Source organism: Lycium barbarum, chromosome 7 (assembly GCF_019175385.1).
Source record: "Lycium barbarum isolate Lr01 chromosome 7, ASM1917538v2, whole genome shotgun sequence".
NCBI classification, from domain to species: domain Eukaryota; kingdom Viridiplantae; phylum Streptophyta; class Magnoliopsida; order Solanales; family Solanaceae; genus Lycium; species Lycium barbarum.
Genome location: NC_083343.1, coordinates 675,901 through 702,247, shown reverse-complemented (window position 1 = coordinate 702,247; position 26,347 = coordinate 675,901). Strand labels below are relative to the sequence as shown.

The following is a 26,347-nucleotide window of genomic DNA, read 5'->3' as shown; positions in this document are numbered from 1 at the left end:
ATATATTATACCTTATGTTAATATTAATTCAATTCTTCAACGTTGAGATTCAAAGAAACAAGCGCTTCTTGTTGGGATATTCACTTTGTGTGTCATTGTTTGAAACACACAGAACGAAGTGATGCCTTTTAATATAGATTCCATATATATATAACTGATCTTCTTATCAGGAAGGTTCTCTCTTTAATTTCATGCTTTGATTTATTAACCAGTGATTTTCTCTAAAAAGAAAGAAAAACTTAAAAAATAAAAGAAGAAAAATTATGCTGTGTTCTACCTTTTTAAATTTTAATAATAAGCATACATTTAAAAATTACAAAGTGCAAACTTATATGGAAGATATCAACCAGGATATGTTTCTTCTTTTGGTTTTTGCCTCTCTTATTGTCATAAATTCGATGAGAAGAGCAATAGAAATCTAAAATACAAAAAGAAAATGTTCATGTGTTTGTTGATTAAAGTAAGTTGTTTAATGATTAATTGACATGCCTGTTCAACACAAACCCGGTGATCATAAATAAATAAAGAAAATGAAAAAAAATGAATTATAAAGATTGTGTTTCCAATTTCTAACTTTATGCCGTTGCATCTTGTCACACCCAAACTCATATAACGTATTATTTGCTTTCACATAATAAGCTTTACTTATTTGTCGTTTGGTTTTCGATATTATCAAGCCCAAAAGGGTTCATGCCATGTGCACTTGTGCTATATCTTATAAAACTCTTCAATTTCCTCTTTCATTCCGATGTGAGATTTGCCTAAGGTATCACGTGCAACTCTTCTTAAGAAACTTGAAAACCTCTTCTTTGTGACCACTCTAATCGACCCGCCCCTTGATAGACGTCACATATTTAGATACTTATAAAGCTGTTGAAACGCTCTATTTAAAACCTCTTGGTCTGATCCTCATATTCACGCTCATTATAGGCATGAAATAGATACTATATTTTGTCCACCTCAATCTTCATGTTGCCACATATGCTCTGTTAACAGTCATTTTTTTTTGTGCAGAATGCCCTTCAAAAGCACTGGTCTTTAATTTTTGCCCCTCAAATTGGTGGTCCTTAATTTTTGCCTTTCGCTAAAAACTCTTGGTTCCAGGTTCAAACCCCCGCCTAGTAAAAAAAAAAAAAAATCGCAAGTTAGAGTTTGGATTCGCCAGGCAGAGTTTTGCCTCAAACTCTCCCTGATTAGGCAGAGTTTTGCTACCTTCAGGCAGAGTTTTGCTACCTTCAGGCAGAGTGCCTTAAGGTAGAGTTTGAGGCAAACTCTGCCTTAAGGTAGAGTTTCGCCTTCAGGCAAAGCGAAACTCTACCTTAAGACAGAGTTTTGCCTTCAGGTGAAGGCAAAAGGTAGACGTTTGCATTAAGACAATATTTTTTTTTTATTCAGTTGAAATTTTGCAAAAACTCTGCTTTAAGGTTTAATTTTTGCCCGAATAGGCCTAATTTTGCTATGAAACTTTACCTTGCGATTTTTTTTTTTTATTGAGCCGGAGTTTGAATCCATAACCTCGGGGTATTAGGCGAAGGGCAAAAGACCACCAATTTGAGGGCCAAAAATTAAAGACCAGTGCCTTTGAAGGACATCGTGCAAATGACTTATTTGGCTATGCGGCCAAAAATGTTTTTTGTTTTTCATTAGAAATAGAAAAATGACTTCTTTTATTACTAATTTCAGTTTCAATTCCAAATTACTTGTTTCAACTAATACTTGGATATTATTATTAATCTTTTCTACTAAATAAATTAATACAATCATTTCCCGATTTTCTAAAACTATTAATGTATATACTGACTTCATTAAATCACTTAACCATAGTAAATTGCAATGGTTTGGTTACCATTTAATATTGTATACTGGGTGTATAAACACTATTTTTTATCCCTTTTCTTTTTGGAATTTTGTTCACAAAGGAGGACTAAAAGGTATTTTCCTAATTGGTTTGTTTTTTCAAGATCTGATTTTTTTTTCCCTTTCACTCTCTACACTTAACCCCAACACTAATCAAGTTCCCATTAAGCAGACCCTTTAGCTTTCTCTGGTAATTCTTTTCAATCAAAATTATTTTTTTTCTCTCTAAATATTCACTACATTCAATTAGAATTAAAGGACATTTTGTTAATTGGTTCTTTTTTGTTAAAGATCTGATCTTTTTTTTTTTTTTTTTTTTTTTCCCTTTCACTTTCGACACTTAACCCCAACACTTATCAAGTTCCAATTAAGCAGACCCTTTAGCTTTCTCTGGTAACACCATATATCGTTGGAAAGGTATTTCAAAGATCTACAACTTTAATGCTTTAAGTTTTCTCAAGTTCTCAATGGATTTCCACGAAATCGGGCTGGAAGGCAGACCTTCCGTAAACTTAGCCGATCCTATCGAATCTTAAGCACCTCACCATTCGTCTTGATTTCAAGACAACTATTTCCACCCAAACTCAACCCGATAGCACTTCACATGTCTAAAATGCCACCTTAATAATCGTTTAACACATCCACACTTAATCCGAAATTACATAGTGTAACAATGAGGACTTTAAGTTAAGGAGGCCTAAAATGTATTTTCCTAATTGGTTTATTTTTTCCAAGATCTGATTCTTTTTTTTTTCTTTTCACTTTCTACACTTAACCCCAATACTAATCAAGTTCCCATTAAGCAGACCCTTTAGCTTTCTCTGGTAATTCATTTTTCACTCAAAATTCTTATTTTTTTCTCTAAATATTCACTACATTCAATTAGGATTAAAGGGTATTTTGTTAATTGGTTATTTTTTTGTTAAAGATCTGATCTTTTTTGATATTTGTGTAAATTACAGAAAGAAGCAAAGCGAAAGGGGGAAATGGGATTAGTGTTTTCAAGATTGTTTTCATCTTTATTTGGGAATAAAGAAGCTCGGATCTTAGTTCTTGGACTTGACAATGCTGGCAAAACTACTATTCTATGTATGATTTACTGTATACCCTTTTGCTTAATTTTGTGATTTAGTATTTTTTTCTGGATACCCTTTTGCTTATTGTTGTGATTTAGTGGTGTTTTTTTTTTGGTTGAAAATGGTAATATACTTGTGATTTAGTGGTTTTTCTGGATACCTTTTGCTTATTGTGTGATTTAGTGTTTTTTTCTGGATACCCTTTAGCTCCTTTTTGTGATTTACTTTTTTTTTTTTGTTGGTGAAAATGGTAATGTAATTGTAAAGATTTGTGATTTAGTAGTTTTTCTGGATACCTTTTGCTTATTGTGTGATTTAGTGTTTTTTTCTGGATACCCTTTAGCTCCTTTTTGTGATTTACCTTTTTTTTTTTTTTTTTTTGTTGGTGAAAATGGTAATGTAATTGTAAAGAATTGTGATTTAGTAGTTTTTCTGGATACCCTTTTGCTTAGTATTGAGTTTGATTAGTATGGATCTTAGTTCTTGGACTCAATAATGCTGGCAAAACAACTATTCTCTGTATGATTTACTTGTCTTTATGAGTACCCTTTTGCTTATTTTGTGATTTACTGTTTTTCTTTTAGAACTCCGCCTGTGTGAGCTCGCTCACATTGTCGATCCCAAGCCCGGATAAAGGAGGAGGGTTGCCGAGGGTCAATCGGAAACAGCCTCTCTACCCAGGTAGGGGTAAGGCTGCGTATATCTTACCCTCCCCAGACCCCACTATTGTGGGATTACAGTGGGTTTGTTGTTGTTGTTGTTACTGTTTTTCTTTTAGAAAATGGTAATGCAATTGTGATTTAGTGGGTTTTATTGTTACCCTTTTGCTTGGTGATTTAGTGGTTTTTCTGCATACCCTTTTGCTTATTTTGTGATTTGGATTCTGAGTTTTCATATTTTTTGTTTTGGGATGCAGATCGTCTTCAGATGGGTGAAGTAGTTTCCACTATTCCAAGTAGGTTCTCTTCTTTATTTCCTTTTTTTTTTTGGTTTCAATATTTTAGTGAAGTGAATAATTACTTGTGTGTTGAAAAACAAAATGATTACTTGTGTCACTCTTCCTCTAGATTTATTTGTCCCCGTGGTTAAATCTTACCAATTTTTCAAACTAAACCAAATATACCTATTCTACTTAAAAAGAAATAAGATGTTCAAATTGACAGAGAGTTCGTATAAGTGGCAATTTTTCGTATACCAATGACCATAGATCTTATCGAAGAATAATTGTTTAAAGACCATATTTTTGCTATTGGAAAGAGAAATGCGATGATCATTTTGTGAAAAGAGAGGAATACTGCTAATGCCTAGTTGATTAGAGATAGATTTAGGCATTTTCTAGTGAATATGAAGTTGTGACTTGTCAAAAAGAAAATGAAATTGTGGTGATTCGCCATAATTTTGTGATCTCTCTCTGTTTTGGTCATGAGATAGAATTGTATTTACAGAATTGTATGTGCCATCTATGGGTTGGAAATTCAACCGCCTTGCACACGCTAGTAAAGAGTACATCAAGATTTAGCTTGAAGCAAACCTCATACTTCCACAGGATTTGGATCCCGACCTCCACCTTAATCATTGAGCTATAACTTCATTGCATTTTCTTACTTTTTTTGGATAGCTGTGGTGTCCGGGCCAGCTTGCGAGCACCTCAACTAATTCCACTAGATATTCGTTACCTCCCACCAATATTTTCTTACATTGTTTAAGTGTTGAGAGGATAAGGGTTTTCATTTATAACCTTTCTCCATTTTGTTTTGTAATGGATGGTTTGAAGAGAGGATATGAGTTGAGGTGTTTGACCAAGTTTTTAGGAAAAAAGATAAATGCTTTTGAGTAATAACAAAATTTATTTTCCAGAAGTTGAATTAGTATATTTTCTTCGTAACACTTTTGGAACCTTTACAAAGCACACACTGCTTCTCTAATATTAGCAAAAGCTCTTTTCAAATTGATTAGCCAAACACAAACTACTACTTTCCAAAAGTACTTTTTCGAAAAACACTTCTGACTAAAAGGCACATTCCAAAATAAGCAAATTTTAGAAGTTTGGCCAAACAGGCTATTAGCTTGGAAGCAAACCCATACTTCCATGGGATTTGAACCTCAGCCTCCGCCTTTTGATCATTGAACTATAACTTCATATCATTTTCTTACATTGTTTAAGAGAAGAGAGGATATGAGTTTTCTTTTGTACCTTTCTCCCTTTGTTTTGTAATGGATGGTTTTGTTGATATTTCTTTATTTTTCATGATGCAGCAATTGGATTTAATGTTGAGACCGTGCAGTATAACAATATCAAGTTTCAAGTTTGGGATCTAGGTACGTTGATGAATTAAAGCAAACTTGTCCTAGTTTCATTCTTGGATGCCATTTCATGATCTGAGGAATTTTTTCTTGAGCGAAATTCAAACTAATGGTCTATATGTTCTGAATTTTTTTTAGTAAATGTTATAGTAATTGATTGCTTTAGGACATTTTCTAGTCAAAATATTCCTGAAACTTAGCTAAATTTTGTTTGAAAAAAAATGTTTCTCTTCTGCCCACGTTTTGTGATGAGCTCAATCTTTCCCAGCTTTAATCTCATAATACACTCATTTCATGCTCTTTTCTGACACTTTTTATCCGTAGTAAATGTTTTTTCGTGAAATTTCCTTAACTTTTAACTAAATTTTGTCAGACAGGAACACTTCCGTTCGGCCCATTTTTCTAAAGTTAGCTCAATCTCTTGCAGCTTTTTGCATAAGACACTAATTTCATGTCCCTTTGATGCATTAATGTGGCTAAATATGTTCGGTGGGGATGGTTATGGGCTAATAATTCAAAATAAGTAATCAGTTCGTGTAATTTGTAAAACTTTCATTCATCTCTGGCTGCATTTGTTTTTTTTTTTTTTAAGATTAAGACATTTTAATCTGAATGATTAAGATGTTGTCTTTAGATCTGAACACCGAATGATTAAAACTGTTTGTTTTCTCAACATCTGAATGTGTATAATTTATTAAACATAACAAATATGATTCAAATAAAAAGTAATTAAATGTCAAATCAATAAAATATTAAAAAATCTTAATTGCAACAAAATAAAATCATAAAGTGCAATTCCCTCATTGTGTTGTTGGGGTTGAATTTAATCTCTGGAAATTTTTCTGTATTCCTACTCAATTGGGTGTAAATTATACTCAAGAAACATCTAGTAATATCATAATGAAAACTAAGGAGGGAAGATTTGAGAAGATAGGAGGAACACCCCTTAAGTTAAGATTATATCAAGGAGGATTCTGCCGTGGATGATATTGATGCCCAGATACCTTTGACGAAAGTAACATAGGCAGATTCAAGTCACCATTCTATTGCAAACAGAAAACCAAGAAAAAAAAAACATATAAAGCTTTGCAAAAAAAGAGATCTTGTAAAGATTTTGAAACCTACTGTTGAAGAGAAAAAGTTTTGCCTGGTTGTAGTTGGAGAGACAGTGGATGGGCTTTGGGTTGAGAGAGAGAGAGAGAGTATAGCCTATCTCTTTTCCGTAAGTAAAATGGTAGCGTAGAATCTGAATGTTATTCAGACACTGACCGATTCAGACTTATTAACACCCATTAAGAGATTTTAAAAGACAAAAAACAAATGCACTTAATGGGCTGAGATCTGAACCATCCAGATTCAGACACTGATTAGGTGCAAACAAATGAGGCCTAAATTAAGCCTCGTGTAAGCATCATCCAGCGTATCGTATCCTTAAGCTTGCACCCACGAGTTTGGCCAATGGGTCAATGAAGTGGGAGGAGAACCATGAGGTCTCAGGTTCAAGGTCAAGCGGAGGCAAAAAAGCACTAGCTTCTATTTATCTGCCTAAGCCTTGGTGGCCATAGTTACCATATACTTGTATTGGTGGGAGGTAGGTACCCGGTGGAATAGTTGAGGTGCGCGCAAGCTGGCCTGAATATTTCCTAAAGCTTAGTAATTGAGGTGTATGTCTTGAAAAGGGAGGGATATCCTAGTGGGAAAGATACTTCACCTCCAACCATAAGATTGGGTGTTGAGTCACCAAGGGAGCCAAGAGGGAAAGGACCATGGATGGCTTTCGGGGTAGGGTGTTTGGGGAGGAGCGGAGTTTACCATATCCCAAAAAAGTGCATAGCTTATTCAACTGAAACACAATCCTTTATGAAGCAAGGAAAATAGGAAAAACAAAAGGAAATTATTCAATTTAGCAAAAGACTAACTGTAATGTAATATTCCCTCTGTTTCAGTTTACGTGAACCTATTTCCTTTTTAATTTGTTTGAAAAAGACTGGCCCCTTTATAAATTTGAATATTAAATTTAAACTTCTCATTTAGCATTAGTGAGAAACTTTTATAGCCACACAAATGTTAGGGCATGTTTAGGATTACAAGTTTTAAAAATCTTATATTCATGTTATGGCATGTCTAAAACCACTAGTTCCAAAGTCCTTCCTTTCTTTCTTAAACTCCTTGCCCAGTCAAATAGGTTCACATAAACTGAAATAGAGGGAGTATCATGAAACTTAAACTGCAAACTAGCATATTTCAATGTGACGAAGTGAATAAACAAAGGTAAATCGATTAGAGGCTCCTAAAAAATAAAAGAACCTATTAAGCGGCATACTGCTCTTTTGGTACAATGAAGATTGTGTAAAAGGAATTAGAGAGCGTGTCCAATTTATTGTTTCTTTTTCCTTAGTAGTCGTGGCATTGTATGTTATGCGCACATTAATGCCTCTTCCACCTTAAACATAAACTTGGTTTCTTCTTTTCTCTTTTTACTGAGGGGCAAATACAACATGATTATGACATCTAACATTTTGTAAGATAGCAATAAACATCAGGGTCATGTGCGGGCTAAACTGATTTTCTTGGGCCAAGCATATGGAAATTCTTTTTGATAATGGATGGCGGTAGACTCGAAACCATGACTCTGCCGGTTCTAATACCATATTGAAATATGTGGCTATTTCATCCCGTGTTATTAAAGCCATCGCTTTGTTGCTTGAAGCGATGTGAAGCAAGGGGTTATCGCTTTCAGGGTGAAGCCATGCGCTTCATATAAATGTGCACTTCAAATAATGATGTGCAAAGTGATCCCAAATAGAAGCAATTGGTTCGTTGAGTCTCAACTTTGAGGAGTTGGATAAATATCGACATTATCGTATAATTTGATACTGAAATTTGCTATTTTAATTAACCCTCAGGGGTTGGCCTGGAACCCTTAGGGGTTGGCCTGGTGGTAATTGGCTTGAGCCTTGGGGTGCTCCCTTTCAAGGTCTCAAGTTCGAAACCCACTGAGTGCAAACAATTTCTGAGGGCCATCGGACTGGGGTAAAACCTTGAATTACCCGTGGTGCACTTGTGGGAAACTCCTTGCCGAGGGCCTGTGCACCCCCGGGATTAGTCGGGGCTCAAAGAGACCCGGACACCCGGTGCTTAATCAAAAAAAAATAAAAATTGCTATTTTAATTGCAATCAATTATTATGGTACTAAATTCATATATCTCTGGTGTTTTTGAATGTGCGCTTTATTCTTGCTTTTTCGCTTCAAGCCTCTTGGACCTTGTTGCTTTTTTGTGTTTTTCGCTCTTAAAAGCACTGATCTCATCTAAAGGCTTAAGCTATCAGAGAGAGTACACTTTTAATTACTTAATTATGTCTTTAACAGAGGTAAATATGAGAAGCAATGTGTTTGATTTTATATTTCAGTTTCTCTGTCAGTCTCGGAATATTAAATGTTTCCTTTTCGTTTAAGCGGGATATAAGATCCCAAGATATAGGTGGAATGAGATTTCTCCGTTATTGTCCTTTTACTGTTTTACACTATAGGTATTGGACAAAAAGTGAACATATGACACTAGTTAGAAAAAAAAAATTAATTGTCTGGGATTCAGAAAACACTTTGCGTAAAGCTATCTAAATGGTTAACCTACACTGGAAAAAGATTCGAAGTCTTGGAACTTATCTCAAGACACAATTCTAAGCACGTGATCTTACTTCTTGCTGCTTAAAAGAATCTGCAGTTTCACGCGGTGGATGAATATTCCAAGTCTTTATATCATCAATTCTAGCTTGCTTTACTGCGAGACTTGCTGATGATTGCCATTAAACGACTTCACTATTCAATTTGTTATTTTGTGAAGTATCTGATTGCCTTAGGTCTTAGCTACATTTCCAAGTGGTGGTTACACTTTCCTCATCAAGTTTGTTGTGCTATATCACTAAAGTAAACTGTGACATTGTAATAAAAAATGAAGTGTAATCATGGAAATCTCGCTGATTGTTCAAACCAAAGATCATTTTTAGGGCTCTTCTCATTTCCTCTTATCTTGTTTCTCTCTTTTTTTTTCTTTAAAATTACTTCTTTATTTTTCTGTATGTTTCTTGACAGATTTGCTTTTGTTGCTTTCTTCTGCATAGCATCTTTCTACTTGTTTTTTCTCTCTACATAAAACCAACAATACAGCTTGCTTTTAATAATGTTTCTTTGTTTTTCTTTTTTCTTAAAATAATGCAGGGGGGCAGACTAGTATCAGGTAACTTCTATGGCTCTCAGACTTTGTACTAAAAAGAAATGTAGAAGTATCTTATATCTGTTGTATCTATCTTGAAATCTACTATGTGCATGGTGGTCTGGTGGAAGTTGACCTCATTAATTAATATGCTCGTCTCCAGTGCAACTGTTCCAGCCTCGTAATCCCAAATCAAACTATTCGACACGTGTCACAATGTTTGAATAAATGTACTCTTGAAATTCGATTTATTCAAGAATTGATTTGTTCTCAATATATGCAGTATCTTTCCTTATCTGGAAATCAAGTCTGCTGGTTTTTAGGACTTCTGCATTAAAATTATGCAGCGAGACACCCACTTCCGTTTCTTTAGCTTATAGAATATTTTACAGTAAGTATAGGCAGATCTTATCTACTATCAGTGTGACCCAAGAGTTGGGCATCTTCCTGTTATGGTATACTTTAGAGCCAACAAAGCCTCATAATGTTTATCTCATCTTCTTTTGATACTGTGTACCTACTATGTCTGCTCTTTTGATTGGCATCATAACGTTTATCTCAAATCCAATTTCGTGATTTTTCCAAATGTGGAAAGGTCCTTCATGGGTTCTTTTGCTGCTTAGGCCATACTGGAGGTGCTATTTTCCTAATACTCAAGCTATAATCTACGTTGTTGACTCAAGTGACACTGATAGGCTTGTGGTTGCTAAAGAGGAGTTCCATGCCATATTGGAGGTAACTTTTCCTTGCTGCTCTAACATATATATTCTGCTTTTGATTTTATTAGGTTCTTACTGTGAACAGTTGATGCTAAACATGACATGTCTTTTTATTTTGGCATTCTGATAACACACTGTAAATACTAAACTAACTTAGATTTACCAAAACAACAGCTAGTATTGCAAAGGAGATGCATCTGTGTTTTTCACTGTTAAGTGAAGGAATTCTGAACGCACAATAATACCTAAAAAAACTGACTTTTAGAATGTATAAACTTGTGAAATATCAAAAAGAAAGTTAAGCAGAAGCATAAGGTGAAACTCTAAGGAGAGAATGTAGCAAAGAAGGTGAAGAGATGGAAGATTGTCCCAGCAAGCATATGGTGGACAGTTTGGAAGGAGAGAAATCAGAGATGCTTTGAAGATAAGCAGAGCAGCATGCAGAAAATAAAGATGAATTGTTTAGCTATTTACTACTTTTGGTGTAAACAGGAGATGATAGGTCAAACAGTAGATACTTTGACAGCTATAGACTGGTTGTAATCTAGTGGAAATAGCAAGGCAATGTAAACTGTAACACTTTTGAAGGGGAACTACATATTTGGATGTAGTTATACCTGTGGATATATAGATTACCATTCTCCAAAAAAAAAAAAAAAAAAGAAAAAAAAAGAAAAAAAAAAAGAAAGACAGAAGATGAAACTGTAAATTGTATGGAATACGTAATCTCATTCCTGCGATGAATTGAAGCAACCTAAGACTTTTTTTTGTTTACTTTTTCCAAACTTTGTTATGTAATGAATCAAAGATCTACTAGATAATTCCTAAACACAAGGCTGCATTAAGTTAGGTGGTCAGTGAGGATTATATAGCCAATCTTGATTTGTTTGAGATTGAGACATGGTTGTTGCTTTTCTTATGGAAGTTCAAATCTCTCAAGAGTGTTTTTTGAGTTGTAGTTAGCCTGCAACCTGAAAGTGATAAGTGTCCTTCAATCCAAAAACTTTGCGAAAGGAACTTTGTAAAGGACTTGAAAATGGAAAAGCCGCTCCCACATGCTTTAGTCTTCCATACTGTCAATTTTGCACATTTAAAGATCCATATTGTAGCGATTGGCGAATAATCGCTACCTATGCTAGAATTGCATTCGTGTGTGGGCGCCTGAGGTTCAACTTTTTAAGAGGAGTTACAAAAAATATAGAAACACAATCTTTTACTACGAGGAAGCCATCTAAACTTTTTTCTTTTGCATCTTCTTCTAATTTCCAGTTGAGCTTTTATTGATTTGTGAGGAATAGCAATTACGATGTGTGTAACTTGGCTGAAAATTGTCAACTGTGTTTCCTTTTTTTTCCCAGGAGGAAGAGTTGAAAGGCGCTGTTGTTCTCGTATATGCTAACAAGCAGGTTTGTGTCCTTGCTAGTTTGGTCCACCTTATCCTGGAGTAAATGCAATGTTACTTTTCATTATAAAGCTTGTACTTTTGCATTAGTATTTAGTATCAAAGTTGCTATGTAGTTCTTCTTTTGCCTCTAGAGATTTGTGTGCCAATGTAAGGATAGAGATCTTCTAGTTTGTTTTAAAGACAAACTATTGGTTATTGGAACGAACCAGGGCTCAATAGAGCGCAATTGAAAATAGATGATTCATATAGCAGCCTCCAAATAGTTCGGTATTAATAGCTTGTTTGGCCAAGCTTTTAGGAAGTGAAAAGGGCTTATTTTTATCAAAAACTGCTTATTTGAGAAGAAGGTTGAGGTGTTTGGCAGTGTTTTTGAGTAGTAGCAGAAGTTGTTTTTTAGAAGCTAAAAAAGGTAGCTTTTTCCCGGAAGCACTTTTGAAACATTAGCCAAGGACAAAGTATAGCTCTAATATTGTCAAAAGTGCTTTTCAAATTGATTAGCTTAACACAAACTGCTACTCGCCAAAAATTTATTTTTGTAAAGCACTTTTCAAAATAATCAGTTTTTGGAAGCTTGCTCAAACGGCCTATAAGGTGTAGTCATCGCTGTTCTTTCTTTGCCCCACTTGCACTCTCTCTCTCTCTGTCACACACACACACCCGACATACAGATACACTAACCCACATCTTGACTTACATTAGCCGCTTGATCAGATAAGCATGTATCTGGTCACATTCATTTATTCGTAGTCTTCAATTATTGATAGGATCTTCCTGGTGCACTCGATGATGCTGCAGTGACTGAGGCCTTAGAATTGCACAAGATTAAAAATAGACAATGGGCTATTTTTAAGACTTCTGCCATCAAAGGAGAAGGGCTCTTTGAGGGCTTGGACTGGTGAGCTCAAATTCTAAGTTCTTATTCATGCTCTAACAGCAATTAATCATATATAGCATGAACACAGCCATCTTTATTGAAACACTGATTGGTCCCATCGGTCATATCACTCGCAGTCCTTATTTGTTATGTCAGTCCATGTTTTGTCTGGGGTTTATGTGCTGTCACCATTTGTCGGTAGACTTTATGAATAATTATGGATTCTGCCTTTCTAATTTTGCTTACTACGAGGGAACATAAAAGTAGATAGGATGCTCTTGTGTTATATTTTGTTCTCACTTGTCATTAATTTGGTTCTTTGGTGAGGAAAAAAAGGCAGCCCGCTGCACAACATCCCGTGTTCACCCAGGCTGGGGAAAGGGCTGCACCCCAAGGAGATGTAATATAGGCAAGTATTAGTGGCTGATTCCATGGCTCAAACCCGTGACCTATAGGTTGCTTGGAGACAACTTTACCATTGCTCCAAGGATCCTCTCAATTGAGTTCTTTGGGAAAGCGATTATTTAATAAAATAAGATTAGTAAACAAAGTGATATATGTCAAACTTTGTAGTCTATCAGGATATAAGAGGATCCAAGGCCATGTAAAGCATTTTTCAGCCTCGCTTTCTCTTTTTTCGCTCTGCAATGATACTTGTTATCGCATTTGTAGTTCCTTGTGAAATGTCTTCATGTGAGTAGAACACACACAAAAAGAGAAAAACGCACGCGCGAACACATGCTTACAACACACCGACTATTCTCATGTAGTTTCTTGATTCTCTTAATTGTAGGTTGAGTAATACACTCAAATCCGGAGGTGGCTAAATTTTTGTTGAAGATGCAGATAGACAGTGAAGACAGACGAGAGAGAACTTGGTATAATGTGTGAAGCGATTCCGTCCTTCAATTATTTTCTAATTGCCATAGATTCTGATGTGAACTGCTCGGATAGAATGTTTATACTTATCACAGATAATGAGAATATGAGGCTTTATTTTGACTCTCTTCATAGATTACACCAATTCACTGAGATGCATTTTTGCAAAGAAACATCAATGGTTTTGCTTTTAACTCTCCTTTTGTTTTTCTTTCCTGTTTTGGTTAATTTGTCTTTGCTTTGACATACTTTTTTGTGGTAAACAACAAAAACAATGATGTTTATATTCAAATTGGTTGTTGCGATTGGCTGTGCTTGTTGTATGCAATTATGAAAAAAGCTCTTTTACAAAATTAAGTGAGACTAAATATATGCATTATGTGTGTGTTAGCATAAGAAGAGTAAAGTTGAGGTGAGATCAGACTCTTGCGGTGCTTAAATGCAAACAATTTGGGTATTTAAGCGTGGTGTTCTGGGAGAATGGTATGATTGATGAGGTTATTAAACATCGACGAAAAGGATGATTGACATGGAGTAGTGTTATTAGAATGATATGAAAAGAAAATTATTTACCAAAGTGAAAGGCTAGTTCAATAGAACGATTAATAATGAGTTGTACATGAGTAAATGTTAGCCTCTAATGTCCAATATATCCACAAGAGGAGTTTCGCGAGAGTGCGGATGTTAAGATGGATGTATGGTCATAGAAGATCGGAAAAGATTAAAAAATGATCATATTCGGAGACTCTGCAAGTCCACACATATAGAGGATAACAAAAGAAAGTCACTTTGACTATTAGATGTACTGGTTTGTATGTGTGAACCATGGTGAATAAAAGCATTAAAAGAGAATGAGATAGGCGTAAAATCACAGAAAACATTATTGCAAAAAATCCTAGAGTCTCTTGGAATCTACACACTTGGAGTAGTATGGGGGAATAATGGAATAAAAAGGATTATATAGTTATCTTTTAGGCATGTCAAAGGGGCTTCCATACCCTTATAGAACGTGGAGAACTTGTAGTGTGAGATTTTTACTTTATAATATTGGATTGAGAGTCCGAAGCACTCCCAAAAAAAGCGATTGCAAACGCATAAATAGCCGATTTTGGGATCTCCATTTAAGCCACGACCTAAGTCCGATCAGGTTAACAATAACAACAATATACCTATTGTAATCCCACAAGTGGGGCCTGAGGAAGGTGGAATGTGTGCAACCTTACTCCTACCATGAGAGGTAAAGAGACTGTTTCCGATAGATCCACGACCACGACCTGAGTCCGAAAAGATTGCCCCATATTGCATGATAAAGCAACACGGAAAATCAGAATTTAGATCGCTGATCTTAACTTGTTTGAGATTGAAGAGTTGCATAATAGACAATAGAAGCTAGAAGAGGCAGATGTGCATATACAAATCGAACTAAAACTTATAATATTCAAATTCTAAAATCACTACATATTGCTTGATTAGTTATCCATTTTTCACAAAAAACCAAGTTTTAAAACATGATGGCACTTAGCTAAAGCCATTCAAATGCAATCATATGCTTTACTCATCATGTTTAACATTATGCCTTTTCTAGTGCTTCCATTTTGAATTTAATAATATGGTTTAAGTGTAATATTAATTGAACCAATGAGTACCAAATATCAAATAGCTATAACAAAATAAAAATGCAAGTGATATTAAAAAGTGTAATATTTAACTTTCTGCATAATCAGTACTATGAAAAAAATTCTGGAAAACAACAGTGAGTAATTACACACTGCGAAAAAAAAGTAAGTTCATGCTAGTACTATCCAAAGTGTTACCCTTGGCCTATTTATTTTTTCTAATTTTCCATTCTACTCATATTTATTAACTACTCTGGTTCCTTACAATGCTGATTGAAGAATCATCTCAGCAAGTTCCTGCAATATTTTGAATAATAAAATCAAAGTGAGATCACAGAGAAATCAATTGGCTATGTCTGTTTACTACCAATTGCATTCTAATATGAAAAATAATCTTGGAAGGTCTGAAAATTACATGGATATCTGATAAGTTTAAACATGTGAAAGAAACTAAAATTAGCAAGAAACAATGTCTGTTTACTACAACTGTTGAGGAGGAGAGATGGTTAATCACTTTAAAAAGAATAAGTAATTGGTGTTAAAGTTAAAACGAGTATTTAAAAGTTCAATTGTGTTCGGACATTCATTTCACTTGAAAAGGAGTTGATGTACCCTGAGTGAAAACCATTATTATACTTGGTATACTTTTCAAACAAGTTTTTAAGTATTTCACTGGTATTTAAAATACTTGAAGTTCAGTATTTGCAGATAATGACGTCCAAATCATCATCCATAAATAATAAACTTCAGTATTGCGAACACTGAAATATTATTTATGGCAACTTTGTAAGCATGACCGTTGTCTTTAAAATGTCAATGTAAAATCAAAAGATATATGGAACCCGCCCGGAAGGGACAAAATCGAAGAGATGTAGCCACAAAATATAATTCAATAAACTAAAGATGGTCTCACCTGCTTTCCAGAAGGAACTTTAGGTTCTCCCCATTCAATCGCCTTCTTCTCAAGCATTTCAAAGTCAGCCTTCCCAGCCTGTTGGAAAACGCGTAGTTTTATTCGCACGCATTAGAGAATGAAACACGGAAAACAGATTGAAAACAAAAAGGTGATAGTAGTAAAACAATACCTCAATTGCAGCACCAAGCTCTGTGTCAAAACTCTGATATCGCTTTCTGACAAGCTCGCTCAACGAGCCATCCTGTTTGCAAACAAGAGCATTAAGTACACTATTGCATTTTTGACTTGTTATATTAGTTGATTGATCATTGATCAATCCATTTGACAAATGAATTCACACCATCTTGCCAAAATTGGTTAGTAGTTAAGAAAGGAACACCACCTCAATTAGTTTGGCAGCATTTCTTAGGCCACGGGCCAGAGTGTCCATACCAGCAATGTGAGCAATAAACAGGTCTTCAACATCAGTACTCTCCCTCCGTCTATTATGACGAACAAACAACTTCTTATTATTATTCAGATAAGAATCCTCAGAATCATAAAACTGAACTATTACTAATACTAATATTGCCATAACCTGTCTTTGTAAGGTGAGAAAGGGAGGAATGAGGAATAAACTAAACAAACAAACCATGGATATATCAAAGCAACCTTCTCTTAAATTCAAGATCTTCTGGAAGGCGTTTCCCCCCGATTCAATTGATGGATTGAATTGATTATAGAAACATGAGTTTAATTAGTCGATTTATTAGTGAACAAGGAAAATTTCAAAAGCTTTAAGCTCCTTATAACAAACAAACATGAATTCTCTAAATATACTTTTGTGATACGATAGACAATAATACATGTATTGCCTTTGGATTAGTTAATCCATCCGAATGATATTGACTGATTTGTTGCTCAAAGATGTGTAACATATGATGGGTAAAGTAAAGATAATCAGAGTCAAACATTCTTGTTGGAAAAGAAAAGGTAATAGTGGAGTAGGGAACTAACAATTTTGCATCGAAGTTGAATCCTCCTGGTGCCAATCCTCCCTGTAGAGACGAAAGATCAGCTGTTAGGATATAAGAACTAAGCGAGCTTTAACTGATTCACACTCGTCAGTTTTCTAGTAATCAAACAACATATGTCTAATCACGAACATTTTTAATAACGGTTTGCATCACCAATGTTGCTTCCGCGACATCCATCAAAAATTGATCTGTGTCCCAACCTGCATCAGAAAGAAGCTTTCATAAATCATAACCCGAAGTCTTGGGGTATTACACCAACCACAAGGGAAAAAATGAACATGTTTAATAAGTATTCTCATACCGGTCTGGGGATCGCCACTATTTGCGTCAATGTTGCCCAGCAAACCGTTAATTCTTGCTGTTTCAAGGTCATGATGACAGCTGCAAAACACAAGTAGGTTTTAAGAAGGTGCCGTAGTCATGCATACTCATAGCCTGTTTGGCCAAACTTCCAAAAATATGCTTATTTTGGAAGTGTTATATCAGAAGTGTTTTTTAGAAAAGTACTACTGGAAAGTAGCAGTTTGTGTTTGGCTAATCAATTTGAAAAGCATTTTTGCCAACATTAGAGAAGCAATACTGTTTATGGGAAAAAGTACTTTTTCCGCTTCTGGAAAAAAATTTCCGCTACTACTCAAAAACACTTATTTTGTTCCTAAAAGTTTGGCCGAACACCTTAACTCTCTAAAATAAACACTTTTCGCTTACAAAAGCTTGGCCGAACATTCTATTAAACAGATCAAGTCCAACCAGGCTGGTAGTTTGAGAAGATTGAATTCAAAAGGGGAGCTTAAAAAGAAGAAAAGAACACAAACCTGTGACCAGCCAAAGTGGCATGGTTACACTCAATGTTTAATTTGAACTCTCCTGCAGAAAATGCAAATCCAAAATCATAAGAATTCCCTCTTACTCGAAAGTAAGAATTTAATCACAGAGCTCCCATGCCACTTATTTGGAGAATGCACTTATGAGGAAATGGGGAATGAATTAAGTACCGATAAGCCCATATTTGCGTAAGAAATTAGCAGATGTTGCAGCATCCCAGTCATACCTAGTGTAACATAATAAGTAATTTAGGCAAAAGTTTAGGAAACTGTATTAGAAGAAAATGAATCACATAAAATAAACATACTGGTGTTTTGTTGGCTCTTGGGGCTTTGGTTCAATAAGTAATGTTCCTGGAATCAAAAAAAAAAAGTGAGGCTAACTTACAAACTAATAAGAATCACGGCTAAAAGATGTCAAATCAGAAAGTAACTAAAGTATTTAAAATAGCTTTAAGCTCCACAATAGAAAAGTAAATTCTACAATATTAGAACAGTTAAGTTGAAATACCATTGAAGCCAATCTTCTTTTTGTAAGCAACGGCAGCTTCCATGAACCTCGCCTGCAGGAATTAAAAATCACATCTCCTCAGTACTAAAATTCCTGGTTCAGTCACTAGTGCAAAACATTGGATACAGGGGCGGATGCAGAGTATTTTAAAAGTGAAATTTACATATTTGAACTTTGCTTGTAACTTTTAACATAGCAATCTCACCATATGGTCAAGTTCTCTTTCCATATCTGTGTTTAGGAGGCTCTGGTAACCTTCTCGACCACCCCAAAAGACATAATTTTCTCCCCCAAGATAATGGGTAACCTGAAAATGAAAATTAGAGTAAATCCTACTTCAAGTACTGCATTTGTTTATATAATCACGGTTCTTGTTCAATAGTCGGATATCTCATAATTCAAAGCCACATAACGAGGAAAGCAGAAGTTCGAACCTCAATGGCTTTCTTGACCTGAGCAGCGGCATATGCATATACACCTAATTCAGGGCTGTAATTCAACATTTCCAGAGTGTGAACGCTCTTCTTATATACAGTGTGAATCAAAGGCAATTTTATACTAAATCATACCTAGTAGCAGCACCATGCATGTAACGAGGATGGAGGAACAATTGAGCGGTACCCCACAAAAGATGAATTTTATCTCCCTGTAAATCACAGTTGAACCTCACATGTTTCTTAGAAGAACCATTAGAAAAAACATGACAAGATGAACTAGTAAAACTGGTATTAGCTTCAAGAAGGCATAGCAAACTGTGAGAGAACAGAAGGAAAATCTCTTTTTCATTGAAAAAGTTATGATCCTTATACCGGTTTGTCCAAGCTTCCAAACTATGCTTATCTTGAAAAGTGCCTTTTCTCATAAGTTCTTTTGAAAAAAAAATACTTCTGGAAGTTTTGTTCCCAAAATCTTAGCCAACCACCTCAACTCTCTAGAATAAGCACTTTTGGCTTCCCAAAAGCTTTTGACCAAACTTGCTATTAGTTGGTTTACTACTTAATTGTTCATTAAGCTAATAACTCAGTATTACCTGAAGCTCTTTGGCAAGAGCCACCACTTCATCCAAGTTTGCATTTGTTTCCTACAACACAAACCATATATTTTGAGTTAATGTGAGATTCTTTGGGTAAAAAGAGAATTTATGCTCATATAAGAGAGGACAGACGGTAGATCCATCAGAATTTAGAAGTAAAGGGGGAATAAAAGGTTTAAAAACATCAAACATATCTGATTTAATGTTCTCTCAAATTTACCTGAATGGTCTTTCCCTCCGGAGCGATGTCCCTATCATGGAAGCACCATCTTTCCACTCCAAGTTTCTCGAGGAACTCAAAGTTTGCTCTCACTGTAATTAGTAATAAGAGTGAGAAAAAGGTTCTGTTCGAAAGCTACTTAGTAGGCTTGGGGACATAGATTTGGTTGAAATTTGAAAAAGAAAACATTCGGACATATATCTGGTTGAAGTTTGAAAAAGAGTGTTTTGACGTCAAAGTTGAAAATTTGTACTTGGAAGATGAAGTTGTGTTTGGACGTGAATTTCACGTGAGAAAACGTTAAAGTTTTATGAGTGGGAAAGAAAAATTCACTTGAAAAACTGGTCAAAATCACTATTTCAAACTTGAATCTCTTCAAAAAGTTAGTCCAATCACCAATGTATAACCAAACACTGTTCTGATCTTATTTTATTTTTGGAAAAAAAAAAAGGGGGTGAAAAATTTGTATGGACAAACGGGACCTTAGTATTGCTACTAAATTGGAAGAAATAGTAATCGATGAACTCACATCTTCTCTTGGCCATTGCCAGGGAATTGGTACCATCTTCCCACGGCCACGACTTTGTAGGAGCACCAAATGGATCAGCTCCTGTGCCACGGAACGTATGCCAAAATGCTACGCTAAATCTCATCCAATCCTATATCAAACAAAGAAATTACAGGTACAAAATAAATCAAACCGTCTTCGCCAAGAATCCTAAAAGCAAGTGATCATTATTCACAACTGACCTTCATCTTTTTTCCAAGAATCTCCTCCTCAGCATTGTACCATTTAAAGGAAAGTGGATTCTTACTAGATGGACCCTAAACATTAGCAATTAGAATTCAGTAAAATAACATATCCCAATCACATACAAATTCAATACTTAAATTGATGTAACTAATGAGAAAAAAGTGAATTCGGCATATATTATCATTATTACCTCATACTTAATTTTTGGAATTCCAGGGAAGAACTCCCCTTCCCATTCACCTGAATCACCGCCACAATCACTACCAAGATCAGCAGGACAAGTTGGTGGAGCAGAAGCAATCTGCAATAGGGATGACACCAATGTACATAATGAGATACATCTATTATTTTTGATAAAATAAGAAATGACAAAATGAAACACATATATAGAAGAAGTCGATATTCATAGAATTGACAAAGCAAAGCATAGATTTAAGAACTCAAAAAATATGCACCAAACATTTCTATAAAAAAGTCATTTTCCCGATATTTTTTAGATAGTGTTGTTATAGAGAACATATAATATAACAACATATGAAAATCGTTTTCAAAGTAAACTTGGCCGGTATAGTGAAATATTGTTATAGAGGATGACTGCTATAGAGAGGTTGTGTACTCATGAAAATTATACGAAGAGAGATATCCAAAGGTGTGAATCGGGAATTCACGTACCACTATAGTTGAGACCACATTTAAAAAAAGAAGGAACAACAGAAACTTTCCAGGATTACTTTCTCTCATCTTTGTCAAACCTGCAATACACAACAAATAATTAGCCAATAGTAAAGTAATATCTGCAATTCAAAGAGTTCTCAAATACCACAACCCACCCTGGAGTACCATGACAAAATTATCATCATTAGTAGCCAATATTTACAAAACCAAAATTACCCTTTATTAATATCAACAAATAACAGCAAAATCAGAACTACACTCATATATCCATCTAAAAATTGAAAAAAGAAAGTAGTCTAATTTTGAGAAATTGCACGTAACTAATACAAGCATTAACTAATACACTTTTTTTGTATTAACAATCTCCAAGTAAACCAAGATAACCAGAAAAAGAAAAAACCACTCACACCCTTCATTAATCTCAACAAAAATACTCCAAAGATCAGAACTTTACACTCATAACCAATCAAAAATTACAAAAATAAGAAGAAAAAAAGTAAAGGCTCCAATTTTTAGCAATTTCAAGAAAATTAACCCCACACACACCCTTTATAAATCTCAACAAAATAACTCTCTAATCAGAACTACACCTATCCATCTAAATTTTGATAAAAGGTAGTCCAATTTTGAGCATTAATCTGCAATGTCACCAATCTCATAACACACTAATCTTTATGATTAAAACATATCCTAACCACAAGATTTTTTTCCACCAACAAAAAATCTCCAAGTAAAACAATATCACCAGAAAAAATTAAATCATACCTTTTATTAATCTCAACAAAATACTCCAAAGATCACAACTTTACACCCCATAACCAATAAAAATTACAAAAATAAGAAGAAGAATAGAAAAATCAACCCATACCCTTTATTAAGATTAGCAAAAATATTCCAAAGATCACAACTTTACACCCATAACCAATCAAAAATTACAAAAATAACAAGAAAAAAAGAAAAATCAACCCATACCCTTCATTAATCTCAGCAAAAATATTCCAAAGATCGGAACTTTACACCCCATAACCAATAAAAATTACAAAAATAAGAAGAAGAATAGAAAAATCAACTCACACCCTTTATCAAGATTAGCAAAAATATTCCAAAGATCAGAACTTTACACCCATAACCAATCAAAAATTACAAAAATAAGAAGGAAAAAAAGAAAAGAAAAATCAACTCATACCCTTTGTTAATCTCAGCAAAAATACTCCAAAGATCACAACTTTACACCCCATAACCAATAAAAATTACAAAAATAAGAAGAAGAATAGAAAAATCAACCCATACCCTTTATTAAGATTAGCAAAAATATTCCAAAGATCACCACTTTACACCCATAACCAATCAAAAATTACAAAAATAACAAGAAAAAAAGAAAAATCAACCCATACCCTTCATTAATCTCAGCAAAAATATTCCAAAGATCGGAACTTTACACCCCATAACCAATAAAAATTACAAAAATAAGAAGAAGAATAGAAAAATCAACTCACACCCTTTATCAAGATTAGCAAAAATATTCCAAAGATCAGAACTTTACACCCATAACCAATCAAAAATTACAAAAATAAGAAGGAAAAAAAAAAAGAAAAATCAACTTATACCCTTTGTTAATCTCAGCAAAAATACTCCAAAGATCACAACTTTACACCCCATAACCAATAAAAATTACAAAAATAAGAAGAAGAATAGAAAAATCAACTCATACCCTTTATTAAGATTAGCAAAAATATTCCAAAGATCACAACTTTACACCCATAACCAATCAAAAATAACAAGAAAATAAAAAGAAAAATCAACTCATACCCTTTATTAATCTCAACAAAAATACTCCAAAGATCAAACTTTACATCCATAACCATTAAAAATTTACAGAAAAAAAAAGCTACAATTTTTTATCACATTATAGAAAATTCAACAATAATCTGCATAATTAAGAATGAATACAGAGAAAAAAGATCATAACTTTACACTTATAACCAATCAGAAAATTACAAAAAAAAAAAAAAAAAAATCTAAAACAAGATCACCAGATTTTTTTTTTTAGCTCACACCCATTATTAATATCAACAAAAATACTCAAAAGATCAGAACTTTACAATCATAACCAATCAAAAATTACAAAATTTAGATGAAAAAAAATAATCCAATTTTCAGCAAAAAATAACTCATTCCCTTTATTAATCTCAACACAAATACTCCAATAAAAAATTACAAAAAAAAAAAAAGCCCCAACATTTAGCAATTTCAAGAAAATTCAACATTAATCTGCATAATCACAAATAATACAGAGAAAAAAGATCAGAACTTTACACTCATAACCAATAAAAATAAAAATAAACTCCAATTTTATTTTATTTTTTATATAAATTTTGAGAAATTTCACTATTTAATCTGCATAATTATAAATGATTAATGATTAAAGAGGAAAAAAAGGCTTACCAGTAGAGAATTAGAGATTGTTTTTAGTTTTCTTGATTCAATAAAAGAGCAAAACTGTGTGTATATATATTGATAGAGTGTGTATATATAGTAAAGAGTATTTAATGGTTTTAAGTAGTTTTTAAATTGATAAGGGAACTACAAATATTAAGGATTATGATTTATCCATATCCTTTTTTTAATTAATAATAATATTTGAATTGTTTAAGTTGGACTAGAATTGCAATCATTTAAAGGTTTTTGATTTAGATAAGGTATCAAACAACTAAATTAGACACGTGATCCTGACGTTTTCAAGTCTCATCTCTTTTTAGTTTGTAAAAAAATTGAATATTTTTATTTGGAACTGTTTAATTGTATTATAGACAAAAAAAAATTTATTCACTGTCATTTGTTCGGATATGTTTTAAATGTTATATAGTAAAATGCATACATCATACAAGTGGCCCGAATTGAAGCCGAAGACTTATTCGAGGTCAAGGTCGATATTTTCAGGGTCATGTCTGGCCTTAATTCAAAAGGAGATTGGCTAGGACGGGGAGGTCGGCCCCTATTGAAAAGTAGGAATTTCTACGGCGATTTTGTCGGCAAACGCATCTCGGGCCGGATTGACTAACCTAACCCACCCTTAAGGAGGCTTTTTTATAGTTGGGTATTTGCTTTAGTGTGATTTATGAAGGCTAGACTATATTTATAGAACATATAATATAACATAACATTGAAAAGTGGTTCTAAAAAATATTTAATTGAAATGTTGTTATGGAGAATAGTTATTATAAAAAAGTGTGACTATATTATCCAGATTTTGGCCTTGATGGATTTTAGGTTTCTTGATTCAATAAAAGAGCAAAACTTTAGCTTCACACGATTCTATGCAAGTGACAGAGTGTGTATATTGTACAAAAACTTATTGGCTATTTTAAGTAATTTTAAATTCAAAAGGAAACTGCAAATATTAAGGATTCTGGTTTATCCATATCCTTTTCTAATTAATAATATTTGAATTGTTTAAATTGGACTAGTAGTGCAATATTAAAGTTTTTTTATTTAGATAAGGTATCAAAAGATATACTTAGACACGTGCTCATGATATGGTTTCAAGTTTTTGTGGGATTAAATTGAGTATATTGTTTTTGTTGTTGAAAATAAATTAAAAAAATTATGTAGAACTATTTAATTATATTATAGACAATTTTTTTTCTTAAAATTCTAATACGGTTTGATTAATTAATCTACATATGAAATATCTATCTATCTATCTATCTATATTATTTTAAAAGCATGAATATAAATGTTGGATGATCAAAATAACCTTCAAATATTAAAAGACTTTTATGCTCTTAAATTTATAAAATATTTGCTTAATGCAGAAAGCTAAAGATGGTTGTAATCGTAAATATTTAAGCTTCCATATCTGCTTCGAATTGAACTAGAAACTGTAATTTAATTAAAATTAAAATTGCTGACAAACCCCACTTTGGTTACACTTCTAATATTATAGCTCAACTTAATTTACTGCAAATATGCATGGTAGACATGTACCTTATATCCTATTTTTTTTGGACACCAACGACTAATTAGCGTGCCTCATATTTGGATAACTTGATTTCCTTTAATTCTTCTATTTGATTTCCTTTATTTGTTAATATTAACTGTTTCTATTTGAGTTTTGAAACTAAATTTCTGTAAATACATCTTTGTGCTGGTGTTTTGGTTATGAGGAACTATTCCTTATTTGTCGTTTATTTATGTCTGTGATGGTATTTTTCTAATTATTATTGCGAATAATGCAACAACTTATCTTGATAGCTTTGTTCATAGCGCAAGTTAATGAGTGAAGGTTGTCGAGGAGAATTATTATAATTTTATTGGTTATGATCCGTTTCACAGATAATAAATTGTATTCAAACATCCAATTATTTGTATGTATATTATGAAAAAAAACAATTCATGAGAATGATGACGGGGTTTATGTTTTTTAACTGAATTTCAGGTGAAAATTTGTGGTTTCATGTGGACTTTTGAGTTTTTTTTTTTTATAGTACGTGTAAATCTTTTTTTTTTTTTTGGCTTTAGCAAGTGGGTTGTGAATCTTGTTTTTTTTAATGATAAGTGGATTGAATAATTTATTTTTCTTTTTAAGTAACGTGTTTGATATCAGCACGTCAGTCAACACATGCTTTTGAACTCTTTGTCAGCATTACATGCTCTTCTTTTAGGCAAAATAGTTGTTTCTTTTTCCTTTTCTTTTTATCTTTCTAGTTTCTTTTTAAAAATTAAATTAAACATAAAAATAAACATAATACCTAACAATTTTTAGACTACTAAAATTTGAAAAATTAAATAATTAGATTAAAACAATAAATAACTAACAAAAATACTAAGGTCATTGTTTTTTTTTTTTTTTTTTTTTTTAATTTCATTCTGTTTTCAAAATATTTTTTGTTTTTTATTTTGCTTCGTAATTTAGTTCTACACACTTTTTGGCTTTTTTTTTTTTTTTTTTTTTTTGTTCTTTTTTCTCTTTTCATTTTTTTTCTATAATAATTATCAAAAAATAATTTATTCTAGCATGTAGTATACCAAAAAGGTAGCAATTGAAGTATATTGTTGTTATATACTATGATACTTACATGGTATATATCATATATTGATAGGGTATCATATAAGACTGGTTCTTTCCTTAAAAAAAAAAAAAAACTACTCGGTCCTCTATAATACGTGCTATATACTTTATATTGGCATGGCATCATATAGGACAGTTCGTTCAATATTCCTTCAGAAAAACCCTCATTCCTCTATGATACCAGTGTAACGACTAATCTTTCGTTCTTGAAAATAATAATCAAGACAAGTAAAATAGCGACAAAGAATAATATTTGATTTCAAGAATTTGTGCGGGAGTTACAATCTTTATGAAATCTTAAATAAAAAGATGTAATCCTCTGATTCTTCTCCTCACGATACGGCCGTCAATCAAGGGCTTTGCTTGTTCTTGAATGGACGAAT

At 33.4% G+C, this 26,347-nt stretch overlaps 2 protein-coding genes across 3 annotated transcripts; one reads left to right on the top strand and one right to left on the bottom strand.

The window, feature by feature from the left end:
- The first annotated feature begins 2,527 nt into the window (after window positions 1-2,527).
- Window positions 2,528-13,522, top strand: LOC132602827 (ADP-ribosylation factor 1). The gene is made up of 9 exons (XM_060315613.1): window positions 2,528-2,681; window positions 2,820-2,946; window positions 3,850-3,888; window positions 5,190-5,252; window positions 9,457-9,475; window positions 10,075-10,186; window positions 11,529-11,576; window positions 12,340-12,470; window positions 13,243-13,522. The coding sequence occupies exons 2-9, from the start codon at window positions 2,844-2,846 to the stop codon at window positions 13,274-13,276; spliced, it is 549 nt and encodes a 182-aa protein (XP_060171596.1). The 5' UTR covers window positions 2,528-2,681; window positions 2,820-2,843; the 3' UTR covers window positions 13,277-13,522.
- A 1,494-nt stretch (window positions 13,523-15,016) lies between these two features.
- Window positions 15,017-23,455, bottom strand: LOC132602826 (xylose isomerase). Of its 2 annotated transcripts, none has more exons than XM_060315612.1 (21): window positions 23,339-23,455; window positions 20,891-20,970; window positions 20,409-20,519; window positions 20,215-20,289; window positions 19,994-20,123; window positions 19,465-19,556; window positions 19,242-19,292; window positions 18,781-18,857; window positions 18,646-18,700; window positions 18,417-18,518; window positions 18,212-18,263; window positions 18,009-18,054; window positions 17,872-17,927; window positions 17,692-17,743; window positions 17,178-17,257; window positions 17,006-17,076; window positions 16,857-16,897; window positions 16,243-16,342; window positions 16,030-16,101; window positions 15,858-15,935; window positions 15,017-15,241 (listed from the first exon to the last, which is right to left on the bottom strand). In XM_060315612.1, exons 2-21 carry the CDS (start codon window positions 20,957-20,959, stop codon window positions 15,206-15,208), a joined length of 1,446 nt encoding a protein of 481 aa, XP_060171595.1. In that variant the 5' UTR covers window positions 20,960-20,970; window positions 23,339-23,455; the 3' UTR covers window positions 15,017-15,205. The 2 variants fall into 2 exon arrangements, with proteins under 2 accessions (XP_060171595.1, XP_060171594.1); XM_060315611.1 differs by lacking the exon at window positions 23,339-23,455 and adding an exon at window positions 22,080-22,146.
- Window positions 23,456-26,347: the final 2,892 nt, after the last annotated feature.